Source organism: Stegodyphus dumicola, chromosome X2 (assembly GCF_044657685.1).
Source record: "Stegodyphus dumicola isolate Sdum_Otavi_A_Nest chromosome X2, ASM4465768v1".
Classification (NCBI taxonomy): domain Eukaryota; kingdom Metazoa; phylum Arthropoda; class Arachnida; order Araneae; family Eresidae; genus Stegodyphus; species Stegodyphus dumicola.
Genome location: NC_140781.1, coordinates 5,032,779 through 5,048,991, shown reverse-complemented (window position 1 = coordinate 5,048,991; position 16,213 = coordinate 5,032,779). Strand labels below are relative to the sequence as shown.

General features: G+C 31.6%; 1 protein-coding gene across 7 annotated transcripts in view; it reads left to right on the top strand.

The window, feature by feature from the left end:
* Vps51 (vacuolar protein sorting 51) overlaps nt 1-15,888 on the top strand; it is a 171,901-nt gene extending 156,013 nt beyond the window's left edge. For 6 of the 7 annotated variants that reach the window (XM_085809109.1, XM_085809107.1, XM_085809106.1 and 3 more), the window contains exons 17-20: nt 2,494-2,617; nt 8,213-8,325; nt 11,635-11,713; nt 15,575-15,888. In XM_085809109.1, the coding sequence (XP_085665235.1) occupies nt 2,494-2,617; nt 8,213-8,325; nt 11,635-11,713; nt 15,575-15,604 (346 nt within the window). In that variant the 3' untranslated portion in view covers nt 15,605-15,888. Of the gene's footprint in view, nt 1-2,493; nt 2,618-8,212; nt 8,326-11,634; nt 11,714-15,574 lie in introns of those variants that run through there. The other variant, XR_015038908.1, reaches the window with a different exon arrangement.
* Nucleotides 15,889-16,213: the final 325 nt, after the last annotated feature.

Genomic DNA, 16,213 nt, shown 5'->3' with positions numbered 1-16,213 from the left:
TTTGTCTTTGTCCACCAAAAACAAAGCATTAGCCTACTGGATAACAATAATAAGTGAAGGAGCCCTTGTGTTCCACAAAACAGTGGGAGGAAATCATTTGGGAATTATGCTGAACAGTTCCAATGAGCATTGCATCTATTTCTGTACACAAGAACCATAATAAGGATAAAAAATATTAGTATTTTAGAATATAGTTCTTGTCTTCAAGAGACCCCACCTGCGGCCAAGTGATAAATTGCTGAACACTGGTAGTTCCGACCATGGGTTCAATTCCAGGTAAATGAGTTGGCTGCATGGGCATTTTTATGATTTTTCCCATGTTTCCTTTCCAGTTTCCTTTTGAAAGTCCACTGACCCACCAGCAGCTGAGCGGCAAAGTTGCTGAACACTGCTAGTTCGGTTCGAGGTATGAATCCTACGAACAGGCTGGCTGCATGGGCGTTTTCATGGTTTTCCCCATGTGTAACATGTATATGTGCCAATTTCCCTTAGAAAGTCCTCCACGAAGGCATCCCTTCCCTTAGGCAGATAGCTCTAGTGTGCTTTGCCAAATTTCAATAAACCAAAATAAACCAAATCTTTTGAAAGTCCTTCACAAAGGCATCCATTTCCTTGTATTTGCTGATAGCCCTGATATGCTTTGCTGTAATTAATGAAACTAATCTTGTCTTCAAAAAACAAAGAATGATAAAAATGATAGCATAAGATTATTCCAATTTGGGTGATATGTTTGAATTTTTTCTAATTACTGAATTGAAGGTTAGCCTGGCTGAAGCAGGGTATAATGAATACATATAAAGATATAATATACGTATAAAGATTTTAAGATATTATCAGCCCTTTTTTTGTTTCAAATACTTCTAAAAACTCATGCTACTGTGATTTAGATGAGTAATTGCTGGGGAGCTGACTATGAGTCAAATGGTGCCACATGTCTTTATGCCAGCCTTGAGATAAATTTCTTTTTGGGAAGAGCAAACATTCTAGTATATTGCCTTGGCTTAGTGTTGCAATAAAGGCTCAAATTTACCTCATCTCTCAGCCATCTTGTGCAAGTAACCATTTGGCAGTATCATCTCATCACGTCTAGACTTTTTAAGCATATACTGAAGATATGTGTACTGTATTTTACTTTAATAATGCATGTTTAACTGTGCTGGAATTTGCTTTTAGACCATTCCTATCAATTTAGCTGTGGACTAGAATCTTATTCTGTTTGGGAGCATAAACTAACAAGCTCTAAAAGTATTTATGAGGAATTATCCTCAGGTCTTTACAACAAAAGAAAATCAGAAGGCTGTAGAGAACCCTTTATTCACTCAATATAATTTAACTGGTGGCCCCACTTGGGCTTACACAAAGCTAACACTTCTGGCATAACTCAAAGCAGGTAATAATGAACATAAAATATAATTTTGTAAATTTAGCCTAAGAGCTCACAGGATAATTTAACATGCAAGAAGGCTCTGACTCATACAAGGCCAGGGAAATAAGCTTAATGGCTAGAAGCACTCTACATCACAGCAGTCTAATTGCTAGTAATTCAAATGGCAACATTGTTTTCAAGTAGGCATAATGTGCTCTAAAATCACCTTCACAAACCATTCCTTAAATAACACATCTTTCTACCTCATTTGAATACATGTGCACTAACTTATTAACATTCTGGCAAGACAGAGTGGGCGAAAGTGAGACAAAGGGAAGTTGCTTTTACTAAAAGTTCACTGTTAGTAAAATTAAATACATGGGGTGATCAAATGAAAAGGTATGAAATGACGCAAAAACATAACAGATAAATATTTGCATATTCCGCCATGGGAGAACGTAGCGAGACATCTCGGAATACGATTGGAGTCTCTGACTGGGATCCGAGAATGCGCGGGCGCCCGCATGTGCAGGAGAGAGCAGAGGCTCTTATCAAAAGTGGGGGCCAAATGATCCAAATGATGTGGCAGTGCGTATGAGGACAGGATGGCATTCGCGTTGCAAAATTCGACGACTGAGGAGCAGCAAGGTGTTATCCGATTTCTGACAGCTCAAGGTCAGAAACTGGCAGCTATTCATCACCGGATGGTGAGAATTTACGGTGAGAAATGTGTCTGACAAGTCTGTCAGAAAATGGAATGCCGTTTTCGTGCAGGCCGTGAAAGTGTGGGTGATGACCCGAGACCAGGCCAAGCAAACACTGTCATCACATGTCGCCCTGCGATTTCCATGTGTTTGGTCCACTGAAGAAATACCTGAAAGGGAAGCACTTCAACTTGGACGATGCACTCAAGGACGCTGTGAAGGACTGGGTCTCATCACGGGCACAGGAATTCTGGGAACAAGGAATCCTGTGGCTTGTTCATGAGTGGGATCGTTGTGCTCAAGCCTATGGTGTATATTTTGAATAAAGTCTACATTTGTACCCACCGTGTCGTTTCGTACCTTTTCATTTGATCACCCCTTGTAAATATCTACAAATAAAATAGTTTTTTTTTTCTTTTACAGCACAATAGATAATAGCTTGATGAGCAACATACAGAAGCTGTTTTCAGAGAAAATTGAAATTTTTAGCACAGTTGAATTTTCTAAAGTGTCTGTCATGACTGGAATAATCAAAATCAGTTTAAAGGTAAATTTTCTGTGATTTTATTTTTTAAATTAGCTGATTTAATGATACAAGTCAGTTAATATATTTTTTTGCTTTTTAATTATGTATGAAATTCAGTTTTGAGTTGTTGATTTTTTTTAAATATTATTTATTTATTTATTTTGTGTTAAGCCTCAAGTCTTTTTGCAGATACATGAAGGAAAATATTAAATGAAATAATCGAATTTTGTTTGTTATTTTATTGTTGTGAACTTATGCAGCAAGGGGTGTGTATGGCTTTGGATGCAACAGTTTCACCCAGTCTTTGCATAATTATAGAGAACCTTAAAGTAAATCAGTTTGTGAAGTGACAGCTTTACAGCACCCATAAAAAATACGCTAGAAAATCAGAGCTAGATATCTTGCTGTTTCCCTTATTCTTTTTTTTGTATAATTTTCAGTGGTTTTCATATATTTTTCAGTATTTTTCAGTGCAGTAAAGTAACCAGGAATCAGGATTTATAATCCTGGCATTAATGTTTTCTTAATTCTTATTTTTTACTTTAAAAATAAATGTATCAGTGTCTTCATTATTAATCATGGCTGCATGGCTTTTGAGTTTTTCTTGACATCTCCTGGTCTTCCCAATAGATCACTAAATCTAGTTTTTAAATTTTAACCTTTACTAAGAAAAATAAATGTTTCCAAATAATAAATGAAATTTATTGAATTAATGAAGTAATTGTGGAAGTTCCATTCTTCCACTCCTGCAAGTTCTATTCGTAGTGGTAGTCAGTATAAATTTTCTTATTAAATTTCATTTGATTTGAATTCTATTTTTTCTAATTATATTTTATTCATTTTATTACATTTTTCGTATTAATTTTCATGTGCTGAATCTAATGTAGACATTTGTAGAACTTTTTATTAACATGTATTTAATCAATTAGTATTCGTATTTTATACTGTTTTACCTCATTATATTGTTATATTTTTTGTTTTCTATCTTATGAGTTTATCCACATAGTAGTATGTACATTAATTTTAATATTATTTTTATCATATTTAAAAGCACTTTGATAAATGAAAGCTTTTTTCCTACTGAGGATTTTCTCAGTATAAAAAGCGTTAGAGAGTTATAAAATTAAAAATAGCTATGGTTTATAAAGTTTTGAATATCTAACTAATTACAGTCAAATACCAAAAATCCACCAACTCCTGAAATCCGCGTTACCTCTCAAAATATAAACATTCAGTTTATAGGTTCCGGAAACCGCCACATTGAGTATGAAATATCGAAGAAAAAATACTTACCGAATAATGACGTCATAATAATGAGTCATAACGGAAATACCAAATTCTTGACATCACGATAAATGTTTCTTCCCTGCTAATCTGCATCAAGGTAAGAAAGCAGACGATTCACTCAACTCTTCTTTCAAGTTCACGATTCACGTTGTTGTATTTTCTGAGCTCTGTTATTTCATGAGATTATTTAGTGCTGCTTTTTTTTTATCTGGATATTTTGTGGATAAATTAAGAATATTTTAAATTTCAGCCTTTTTAATGCAATTACAGATAAGTAACGCACTCACGATTTTACTGCTTGCAACGTTGAAAAATGTAAACATGTTGCATTGACAGTAATGCAAAAAGTGCAAATTCTGCAAAACATGGAGACGGGTTGGTTTTTAGCAGAATCGTATCGAATTACGATACGATTGTGTATGATATACGAAAAAATAAAGAAAAGCTGTTGAAATTTTACAGCAAGTGATTCTAACACCGGAAGTCTTTGCATGAGGTGAAATTGGCAAACCTCAATACTTTGTATATATAATACAATGAATAATATAATCAATTTATATATGTAATAATAATTTAATGCATATTATAAGTTATTGCAATAATGTATATAATAATTTAATTAAATGTATCTAATATGCCTTATTTATTTTGCACTTTTAGTCTGAATATTATGATTTATCTTTTCTGTCCTGAAGTCCGCAAAATCCTAAAATCCGCACAAACTCTGGTCGCAAACTTTGCGGATTTCTGGACTTGTACTGTATTAATATTGTAGGGTCGTTAGGTTAATTTCAAGCAGGAGATGCAAAAAATGAGCAATGCTCTCACTGGGACTCAAACCTAGACCTCTTGAATATGCACCGAGTGTGCTACAGTTACAACATAAAGAATGCAGAAGGGAGGGAGAAAATACCTTATAAAATACCCTTTTTAAAGGCTGACTGGGGATTAGGGCACCCAGTCACCAAATCCTGGTGGTGAAGAATCATCATCCACCACCTTTGGTTCTGGCGCATGTGTAGATTCATTAGTATTTTTTGAAGCAAAAGACACTGAAAAATGAGCAATGCCCTTTTGGGACTCGAACATGGACCTCTTGAATGTGCACTAAGTGTGCTACCCATTACGCCATGAAGGCATGATGAAAGGAGGGAGAAAACATACTCCCCATTTTAAAGGGCAACTGCCTTTGCCTGGATTCAAACCTGGACCTCTTGAAAATGCACGGAGTGTGCTACCGTTATAACACAAAGCCATGCAGAAAGGTGGGAGAAAATACCTTATAATATTTTTACACTTGAATGACATTGTAAATGGGTCAATGAGCTGAATTATAAAGTCTATTTAACCTCTTTATCGTCCATAACGTGTCTAGCGCGTTCAAGTGAAACTTCTGCACGGCGGCCGTAATGTGCTTCAAGCGTTCTTCTACATTTTAAAACTTTTAAACGTTTAAAACTCTTTCTAAATGTTTACTTGTTTGAGTTTTTTTTGTTTGTTTTTTTTTTGTTTTAATACCAGCTAGAGGGTAGTACTAATCAGGCATTCTGTCTCTAATTGAATTTCCCCCAGGTTTTATGAATATTCATGCCAGTCTATACATAAGATACACGACAGTGAGAGATCTTCAATGTCTATTCAGCAGAAAAAGAGAAAAAATGAGGTTGTGAATTGGAAAGACAAGAAGGATATACGTTTGATGAGTACAGTGCATAAGAACTCTGTGTTGGATGTTGAAGCACGGAAAAGAACTTTAAAAAAACCCAATAAATTAAAAAGATTATAACAAAATGGGAGGAGGGGACCGCCTGGATTAGATGTTATCAAATTAATCCTGCTGTTAGAAATGAGCCGAGATGTTATTACTTTTCCATTATGCTTTATTTCCTTATAATTTTACTTAATATTCATTTACATTCATCCACTACAAAAGTTATCTATGTACAGAGAAAACAACATTACACACTGCGAAAAACAAAGGGCCGCTAGGGAGAAATTTTTGCAGACAGGAAAGGATGGCAAAAGGGTTAAGTCAATTTAGAGTTTTTCAGAAATGGCGTCACAGTATAGTGTGAAAAACCTATCATTTTTTCATATTGTATAATTAACATAGATAGCTGTGAACAAATGCATTAAAGTAGGCTAGTTATTTCACCCTCTGTACTACTGTTTAGCATTTTGAGTAGAAGGAATAAATTCATGTTATATTCTTATCTCTAAAGTATCTTTATAAATGAGGAATTACATTTGTGCAAATAACCTGAACTTAAATTAAGATATCTGTTATAATGCATGGGGTTGCATGGATTATAATGGAAGAGAAAATTTTGAAATTTACTTGTATTAGTTTCTGGATTTCTTCAGCATCAGTTCAACCAGACTATGCATTAATTTACTTAATAGTATTTATATGACTGTATTTAATACTGTGGGTGATTTTGATAAGTATAAATGCCTTCTTAAGAGCAGTTATCTAATAGAACAAATAGTGTGCTCTTTTATGCAAGTGAAAGCCTGAATCAGGGAAGACAAATACAGTCTGAATACAAATAAGTCCAGATTGAGACTTCAGCAATTCTGAATTACCTTAGAGCTATAAAAAGAAGTCAATTGTTAATGCTGTATTTGATAGAAAGAGAGATGAGATTGTTAGATTGTAGGGTTAAGTCTGGCGTTGATATAATATTGAGCTTAAGGGAGAATAAACATAAGCAAATAGAATAAGAGCCTGTTAGTCCAATTCATTAGAATTATTAAGATTGAAAGGGTTGATGCAAGTTTAGAAAATAATATATTTTCAATGATTGTGTCTTTTGAAAAGAATCCTGATGTAAATGAAATTCCTATTAAGGTTAAATTGAAAATTCCTGGAATGCAAGATATTAAGGGAATATTAAACATAGTTCTTTCTCTATGCCTTATATCTTGATAGGATGATGAGTGGATAATAATTCCTGTGCAGAGGAATATTGTTGATTTGAATAAACCTTCAGAAATTAAAGTAAAATAGTTGATATTAATAGTAATATTGAAATGGCAAAAAGTATTATTGCAATTTCTCTAAAGGTTGAAAGGGAAATAATATTTTTTTATATCTTGTTCTCAGTTTGCAGAGAGGCCTGCAATTTAAGAATTGTAATGGAAGAGATGGATGTAATAATAATAAGTTATAGGGTAGGAGGATTATTAAGAATTCATATTAATAAGTAAATTCCTGCAGTTACTATGGTTGATGAGTGAACTAGTGCTGAGATTGGTATGGGTGCTGCTATAGCTTCTGCAAGCCAGCCTGAGAATGGGAATTGAGCTCTTTTTGTGAACATGCTGCAATAATTACAAAGATTAAATTAATTAGAAAATATTCATTATTAAGTTAGAAATTTCATTCTAAAGATGATATTATTAGACCTATAGGCATAAGGATTATAATGTCTCCAATTCGATTGGAAAGAATGTTGATTGAGTCTGATGCAGCTCTGGAGTAATTTTGATAGTATACTAGAATATAGGATGAAAATCCTAAACCATCTTAGCATAGCGGAATGAAAATTAGATTATCTCTTGTGATTACAAGTGTTATGGAAAATATAAAGAGTAGGAGGAGAAGGGAGAAACGGTGAAATTCTTTTTTTTTTTTTTTTTTTTATGGATATAAGATAATCTAAAGGTTAGGATCAGTCTAGAGATTAATCTAGCTGTGGCTAAGAATAGAATAATCAAATAGAAGGTTAATGGGAAAAAAAGAATGTGAGAATATAATTTAATGGAAAGTTTAGAAAATTTAAACATCGAATTAATTAATATATAGAGGAAAAGTGGAAGGAAAATTAAAGTAATGGAGTTAAGAAAAATTGGGATAAAGAGGATCTGAGGAAATCTGAGCGTTTTTTCAAGCTATTGTAGCTTGTAATGGTGCTGATCAAATGGAAAGCTTTTAGAATTGCAAGTTGTTGAATTAAAAATATATTTTTTATGAACCTATAACATAAGGAAAATAAAATTATCTTTGGAGAATTATGTGAAATATTTACAAAGACATTTGACAGACAGGTTAACATAACTTAATGTTAAAAATTGAAACTTAAAAATGCTTGTTTCTTGTACTGTCTGGTGTTGCTGTAGAAATACATTTAAATTCATGGCTATAAAAAGCTACAAAAATATTAAAATGAATGTGGGTACAAGGGCACTTGTTTATGTGTATATGTATGCTTAGATGTATAATGTATTGAAAAATATCCAGTTTAGTTTGCTATGTATTTATGTTTATAAAGTTTTAATTAACTAAACTCTCAGTTAACTCCATCTTTTCTCAAATAATTGTCTTAGACATTTCTTGAATGTGTGCGCCTTAGAACATTTAGTAAGTTTGGTCTCCAGCAAGTTCAAGTTGACATCCACTATTTACAGTTGTATTTATGGCACTTTGTAGCTGATGAAAAGTAAGAATTCTTAGACCTATTTTAAAAATTAATAAATTTTAAATAAAATAAAAATAATTTTAATTACTTAAATAAAATAATTAAAAAAATTTAAATAGAGAATGGAGGCTGAACTCCATTATTTAATTTTTAATCTAAATCAAAAGCTGGTTATTTTAAATATATTATTTTAATATGCTCTAAAATGATATCATATATGTGATATTAATAATTAATTATTGTTAATTAAGTTCAGTTCTGTATAAGAATATTTTATAAAGCTCGGTTGCTAAATTAAGTCTTGTCTGGTAAATTCTATACTTCTGAAATTATGACAGAGGCTTTAATTTGTCATAAAAATAACCTAATTTGTAATAACTGATCAAATTGGGTTTCTTTGATGTTAATTTTAAATGTAAAGGCTTAATGAACTTTGAAAGAAAATGGCCTCTTTTTCTGCTTTGCTGTTTGAGCATTTTAGAATAATTTGCTTTGGGGACAATAAGACTGAGTTGTTTATCTCTTGAAATGCATACATATTCATTTCAGATTATTTCTAAATAATGATAAGATTTTCTCCAGTATTAGTATTTAAATTAGCATGTATTTCTTGAGAATATTGTATGCAAGAATTATAGCCTAAACTTTATTGAACTACTTTAAACCATTGGCTTTATATGTTGTTACAAAACCTTGCATATTAATTAGGCCATAAGAGAGCTTAAATTTCCGATTAGAAGAGAATTGATGGGATAGTGACTTTCTGCTTGATCTGGATAAAGTATATTTTAGAAGTTTTATGTGAGCTAAACACTAAAAGTTTGATGCAATATATATTTAGCTTATTGCTGTGCAAAGATCTGATGTAATTTCAGTGATTTCTCATAAATATTTTAATCTCTTGAGGTCATTATTGTGTCCATGATTACAGGAGGTGTACCAGCAAATATGAAAAATCTGATCCAGTTGAAAGAGTAGTAATACTTTGTCCTTTAAAAGTTGCAATTGGAAAACAGTGCAACTTTAAATATCCTTAAAATTACATGAAAGTTATATGCAGCTTTGAAATGTGCTTGAGTTTTACTCCTTGTCTTAATTCTAAAAAGTTACCTCAATCAAATAATATTTGTTAGATTTTGAAATTATATACACTTCGATTAGAATTCTAAATGAACTTTCTAGTCACTTTCTCTGTAAACTTTAATAACTTTCTGAATACAATACTTAGTTGAATAACTTGCTATCAGGTAGTTATTTTTCATCAAATTTTTCTTTTAGAAATTAAGCACTCCTTTGTGCATATTCTACAATATTTTCAAAAGATAATTCATTTTAAATTCTTCAGATGCTTAAATTTACCATTTTTAAAGTATACAGTTGGAATAGAAAACCAGAAATATTTTACTGAATATATTTTTAATTCCACAAAAATATTCATGATTGTGAATAAAAATACTCATATCAACTTGATTTACAATATCAAAAAACATTTACAAAAATTGGGAAATTTTCCATAATTTATCCTGTAGGAGGACACTGTTTAAATGCAGCACTAAAGTTTGGTCAGTTTTATTTTACTTAATAATGGAAAATATTGTCCAGTCAGTGTACTTAAGTATTGTGTAACATAGATAGGATGTTTAAAAAAGATGAAATTTTGAAGTGGAGATACAGAAAGGTAATAAAAGGAATTTTCAATCATGGTAATACAGTACCATCACAGTAATAAGTGCAGAGGATGTTACATGCATACTCATGAGAGGTAGATATGTCCAAGTGTAGAAGATGATTATTATTTCTGAGTAGTATATTTCTGAATAGTAGTAGATGACTACTGTTTCTGTATGAAAATTCTAGTTTTGAGAAAATATCCTATATAACTGTATTTAATGTTTCCATAGAAATTTGGTCTATTGCATTATAGAATTTTTGTTTCATTTCTTAGCTGTAGCAGATTAACAGTGGTATGCATTGTGCTAAAGGCATTTCATTACAAAAAATTAGAAACAATGAAGTCAGGGTTTTGATTACATGATATGTCACTAGATTGAGAAATTACTGGTAGCCAAAAAACTTTTGTGGATCTGTCATGAATTTGTGTGTTGGGAGCATCTACTAGATGCCAGAAATAAGTATATTATAATTGCTATGAAAGGTTATTGGTAATATGATAATAACTGTTATTAAATTATATAATAATTGCTACCAGAAAAGGCATATAATAATTGTTAGGGAAGTCAAACACTTATGAGATGCACCCTTCTGGTTAAATGGGCTTTAGCATATTCGTTTCTACTGTAATGCACCTGTTGGCTGCTACTTGCTCCAAGATTCTTTTTAAATGGTTATTTATGAAAATTTGTTTATTTTACTTTTAATAATAAAATGATCAAATGAGTGTATCACATACACCTACACATTTTTTTGGTATAAAATATGAGTATTTATTTCAATTCTTTCAAGATGTGTTAGCTTTCAAAGTAATGCAGATTTTGATGTATGCACGTTTTTCACAGGCAGTCGGTTGCACATCAGATTCTGTGAGAATTACAGACTATGCCCTTCTGTTCAAAAATTTGTGTTTACTCATCTTTCTAAGGACATCAAAGTCACAATAAGACTGCTTGGACCATGCTAACATCTAACTGAATATTTGTCAAAATATTTTCATTGGTTTACATTTTATGCTGGTTTCTAAGAGAATTACATTGACTAGGACATGTGGATGAATTTTTTTAATGACAATATGAAATTATATGAAAATGCATAATGCAGAGAATTAAGTATCTTGTCGCTATTAGGGCTCAGTGAACATTGCTGTTGGTTAAGATTTTTCTTCCACAGCATTGAATGAATTTATTAATTTATTAATTCTAAATATATGTGCAAGTTAATGAGAATGTTAAGAATCTTGTTAAAAATATATACTTATCTTATATCTACAATGGTGTTTTGAAGTCATACATGTATTCAACTTTCATTTGTTTTATTAAAATCATATTAATTTTTATAATTTAATTCATTATTTTTCTGTTAGTTATTTATGAACATTTTAAGCTCTCTGAATTTTACTTAATCATTATCATATATTCCATTTATTTAGTTTGTTCATTGGTCCAGATCGCCTGGCCTGCTTTAAGTTGCCAGCAGTTAATTTTTAGTAATTAAACCTTGTTTTTGTGAACTTGTAGCTCATTCTGTATATGCACGTATTTGTCTTTAAACAGAATTGTATCTAAATTCTATATTTGTCTCTCTATTTAAATTTTAGTCTCTGTATTTATTCAATCAGAGTTTAGAATCTCAACATAACATATGATTTTATTTCAGTTTAGTCCATGTCCTTCTGGATGAAATAATGAGTAGCACAATAAATCGCTGCTTAGATCCAGTTTTAATGGAGCCAAGTGTAAGTAATTAGCACTTTCCTTAATTAGACTAGACAAGCAGTAAAAATTTAAATGCAAAATTATAGGTCTGATGTGTTTTTTTTTTTTTTCGTTTGTGTAATTTAATGTGTAAATTAAAAATCATTTTGAAAACTTTTCAATCACTACATCGTGAGGTGTAAACATGTTTTAAACTGTGTATTTAAAATGAAAGGGCAGTGGTGTAGAATACTTGCAGTTGTATTTGATGACAAGCATGTTTCAAAATTAGAATTCTTAGAATTAGTGGGAACTGAATTTATGTCATTTGAAATACTGTATGGAATTACCTTTAGATAAATAATGAAAACCATACTACTTACTTATTCAGTACAACAGACATACAGAGATGTCCTTTGTATCATGCATCTTTTATCTCTGTTGTTAACTTATCATTTGATTGATTTTGCAAAATGCTGTTATCCTCATGTGTTTTTAGTGATGGTATGTACATTCAGTGCTTTACAGACTATATTTTTTGCATGGGAAAGGTCGTTATTAAAAACCTGCATTTTAACCAATACCTCATGTATGTATATATATAGGCTTGTTTATGAATAACAGTGGGGCATTGGAAATGTGTGTATTTTCTGAGCATTTCCTTATTGTGTTTCTTAATGCTCCAAAAGATGCTAAAATGAAGCTATTTGTACCATATCACATGGAGTGTTACAGAGAAACATTATACATGGCACAGCTTACATGATAGTGTAGACCAATAGATAAAATGAGCATGGGTTCTTTCTTCCTAGCATGTCTGATATATGGTGTAGATGATTGAGAGCATTGTCACCATAATTCAGAATCTGTCCATGGTAAATTATTGAGTATTAATTTAGCTCCTAATAGTGAAAGGATGTCGATCAACTATCATTATCAAGGAGTGCAGGTAGTATAGGGTGACAAGTATTTTTCATAGGCAAGTGATGGGTATGGTATGAAAGTATCATGAAAGATGTGAGGAAATAAAAGATCTTTCCCATCTGGACCAGGTACAAGTTGTGACAGACAGAATCACCTCTTAGATTGAACCAGCAATATAAGAGATTCGCATTGGAGCTCATGCAAGCTAATGGTTAACTTTGTTATCATTTGGGAGAGCTTAACCATTTGACTGTTTCATTTTTTTCCATTGTCAGTCCAAAAAGAGTCATATTTTTTATTGCATTTTTTTGTTCATTTTACATGTGTAAGTAGAAAGATATTAAAATTAACATTTGTAATATTTTGAAGCCTTTAGAACAATTTTTTACTGCAAATAAAATACCTTCTCTGAAAGTTCTCTTTTTCCTGAATGTGTGCCTAACAGGGAAGTTATGTTTACGGTGGTATACATAAAAAAGTACAATTGCTTTACAATTATGTTCAATTACAATTAATATAATTACATTTAATTAACCTTTTTCCCCCCAAAATGATGATTTAATGATTCTGATTTAATGTGCAATACCTTAAAACAATGCGAGAGGCACAGTCCAGATAAAAATAACAAATACCAAGAAATGCCGAGTCTCTTCACTAATTTCTTTTTTTGTTTCCGTTTTACTTCGGAAAACACTCATCGTACCATCTTATGGGTTTTAATTTTTTCTGTGAGTGAAATCTTCTCTAAAAAGTCTTTCTGTGCTAGTCTTAATGGAGCTATTAGGCATCCAGGGAGACCTTTGTTCAACCTTTTACTGTTACATTCCTTTCAGTCAGTCAAACAATAATATTCAATCAAAACTGTAAATTTGTATCTTTACTGTCATTTTTTTATACTAGTATCGAATCCATGGAGAGAACTTTCACTCCTCCCAGACTCATTTTCAGATATTTCAAATCCTGACACCGAATCACAAGAAATAAGCTGTGGGCATTCTAAATTAGCCATTATTTTATGGTAAAAAACAGTTTTTAAGTGCTTGTTCATGAATAAAGTTATCAAATGAACTGTAAAATATTGGTGAAAAATAAAAATTTACCGAATCCTGCCAGTTACATGAAACATGCGCCTGCTTTTGAACCACTTAAAATACAATGAAATAGACATTGCTAACTACCACTTAGTGAACATGTACCATATATATGACTATTTTCATATTAAAAATAGAAAAGATTTGGACAGAACAGTAAAAGCAACTCAGGAATGAGATTGCCCATACAGTATATGGGCAAATCAGTAAAGGCCGAAAGCAGCACCCATACGGTGCACGGACAAAACTGTCAGGTGGTTAAATAGCAAAAACTAAGAAATTGAAGTGAAATATCAGAAGGGGTATTCATGATGAGCTCCACAGATGCTGATGGATCACCATAAAGAAGAGTGTGAGGGTTTTAAGTATTAAACATGTGTTGCATTATAAAGCAAAGGGTGGTGTTCTGCACATAATCTCGGGTGATCAAACATGGTGTACCCATTTTCAGCTGTAGCTGAGAGGCTGAGAGTGCAATAGCATTCTTGTTCATGAAAACTTAGAAGTCACAAGCTCACCAGTAAGTTTGTGTTGAATATATTTTTGACCATGAAGGACTTCTTGTTGGTTTCTTTCAGAGCTTAACTTGAACATCAGTGCTGATTGCTTTGAGGGCATTGAAAAAGATACATAAAGCTATCAGGAATAAGTGATCCTGCATGCTTTCAGATAATATGGTGTTGCCGGCAGTACTTGTGTGCATATTTTGAACAGTAGGAAGAGTGTTTTTGCATACAAAGAGTGGATCATCTAGCCAACAGTTTGTTTGGACCCTTAGCTTAAAGATCTAAAGATATGAGTTCAGTCAGCTGTAGATGGCTTATATTTACTGTCTCTTTAGTCATTGAAATGCAAGATTTTTTTAATGAATCTTGGTGCATCCTTCCTTCTTTGTCTGTTACTAAATTCTACTGCATCTGATATTCTACATTTTTTCCTCCATTTTATTAAAACGACTCTAATGGAATTCATTTAAATATACTTTGTGTTTTAAAGAATTTATCAGCATTTGAATCAATTAAAATTACTGCTGAAGCCTCTAGCTGTACAATTTTTATGTAACAAAGTTCAAATTGGCAACATCAATGTTAGAATTTAGTTACAATGGAATTTGAGCATCTGTGATATAATGAAAGCTAGAGACACATCAACATACTTAATTTATTTTGATATCCAAGTTAACATCTATGCATATCGTCGACAGCATTTTATTGTGGATCCAAATTCTTTGTTTTAGAATTTATTTCATTATAGACGGTATGTTTAATTGTCAGAATAGGTTTTCGGTTCTGATGTTTGTCAAAATAGCTTTTCAGTTCTAATAGTAATTCACAGATTTACTGTGTGCATATAAATTTTTTCATAGCTGATCGTTAAACACAGTTTTTGTGAGCTTGTCAGGTAGTATGATTCAGCCAATTAAATGAGATTAAATCAATAATCACTTGTGATTGTCACTTTATCAGTCTTGTTTAATTGATGTATCTGTAATAGTGTAGTATATAAAAAATTTCACATGCTGTCTTAAAAACTTAAAATACTGAAACTTGGTTGAAATATGTTTGTATTTGCAGTATGTTAAATAACTTGCCTCATTCTTGAGGCCCAAATATATTTGTACTAGATAGACTGCTTATCAGTAGCTAAGAAATAAAGAAGATGATTGCCTTGTTAAGAATTTCAAATTAGTATCTTTGATGAATAGCGTTTTCTAGTGACTTTCTTAATATCCTAATGATGATAGTTATTAATTAGAGACTTCAGTTTTTATTTTTTAATGTACTCATTACCTAATTGTACATTACTAATTTTAATTCATGTAATTAAAATGGAAGTGATATGTAATTATAAATTATGTTTAATATTTGCCTTTTTTTTTAATTTTAGGTTGTTGAAGTTATATGTGAAAGAGGATAAAGTACTCCTGTAGCTAGACAATTTATTTGATAACTTTCATTCCTGTACATTATGATATCTGTTTTATATAGCCTTTCAAGGTCTAGTGTTTTTTCCTTTCAGAATAAGTTATTTTTTGCAAAAAATTATTGTTGAATAGCAGTAAAGTTTTAATATCATTAAGATTTTTTCCCCTTTTTGATCAGTAACTTAGTTACTGCTGAAGAAATATTTTTATAAATGGCAGTTAACACTAATACAGCAAAGCATGAACTGTTTCTGAATAAAAATTGTCCTTAATTGGTTGTGAATGTTTTTCATACCCTTTTATTTCTGTCATTAATTTTTTAGACGATTAAGTTAACTGTGGCGACATCATTCGCGTTAATGAAGCGCCATTTGTGAAACATCTCGCATGCACTTTTCTTTTCGCCAGAATGGCAACATGAAGCAAGAGAGAAGCAAAAGAACAATGACTGATTTTTTGTCTGTGTGATTCTATATCTAAAAAATGTAAATAAATATAACAGCCTAAAATCCCACCTGCAAAAAACAAATTCTTGGACTGATATGCTACCTTTGATTCTTCTTGGCATTTGATCCGCCATTAAGGAGGATTTCCATTGTTCT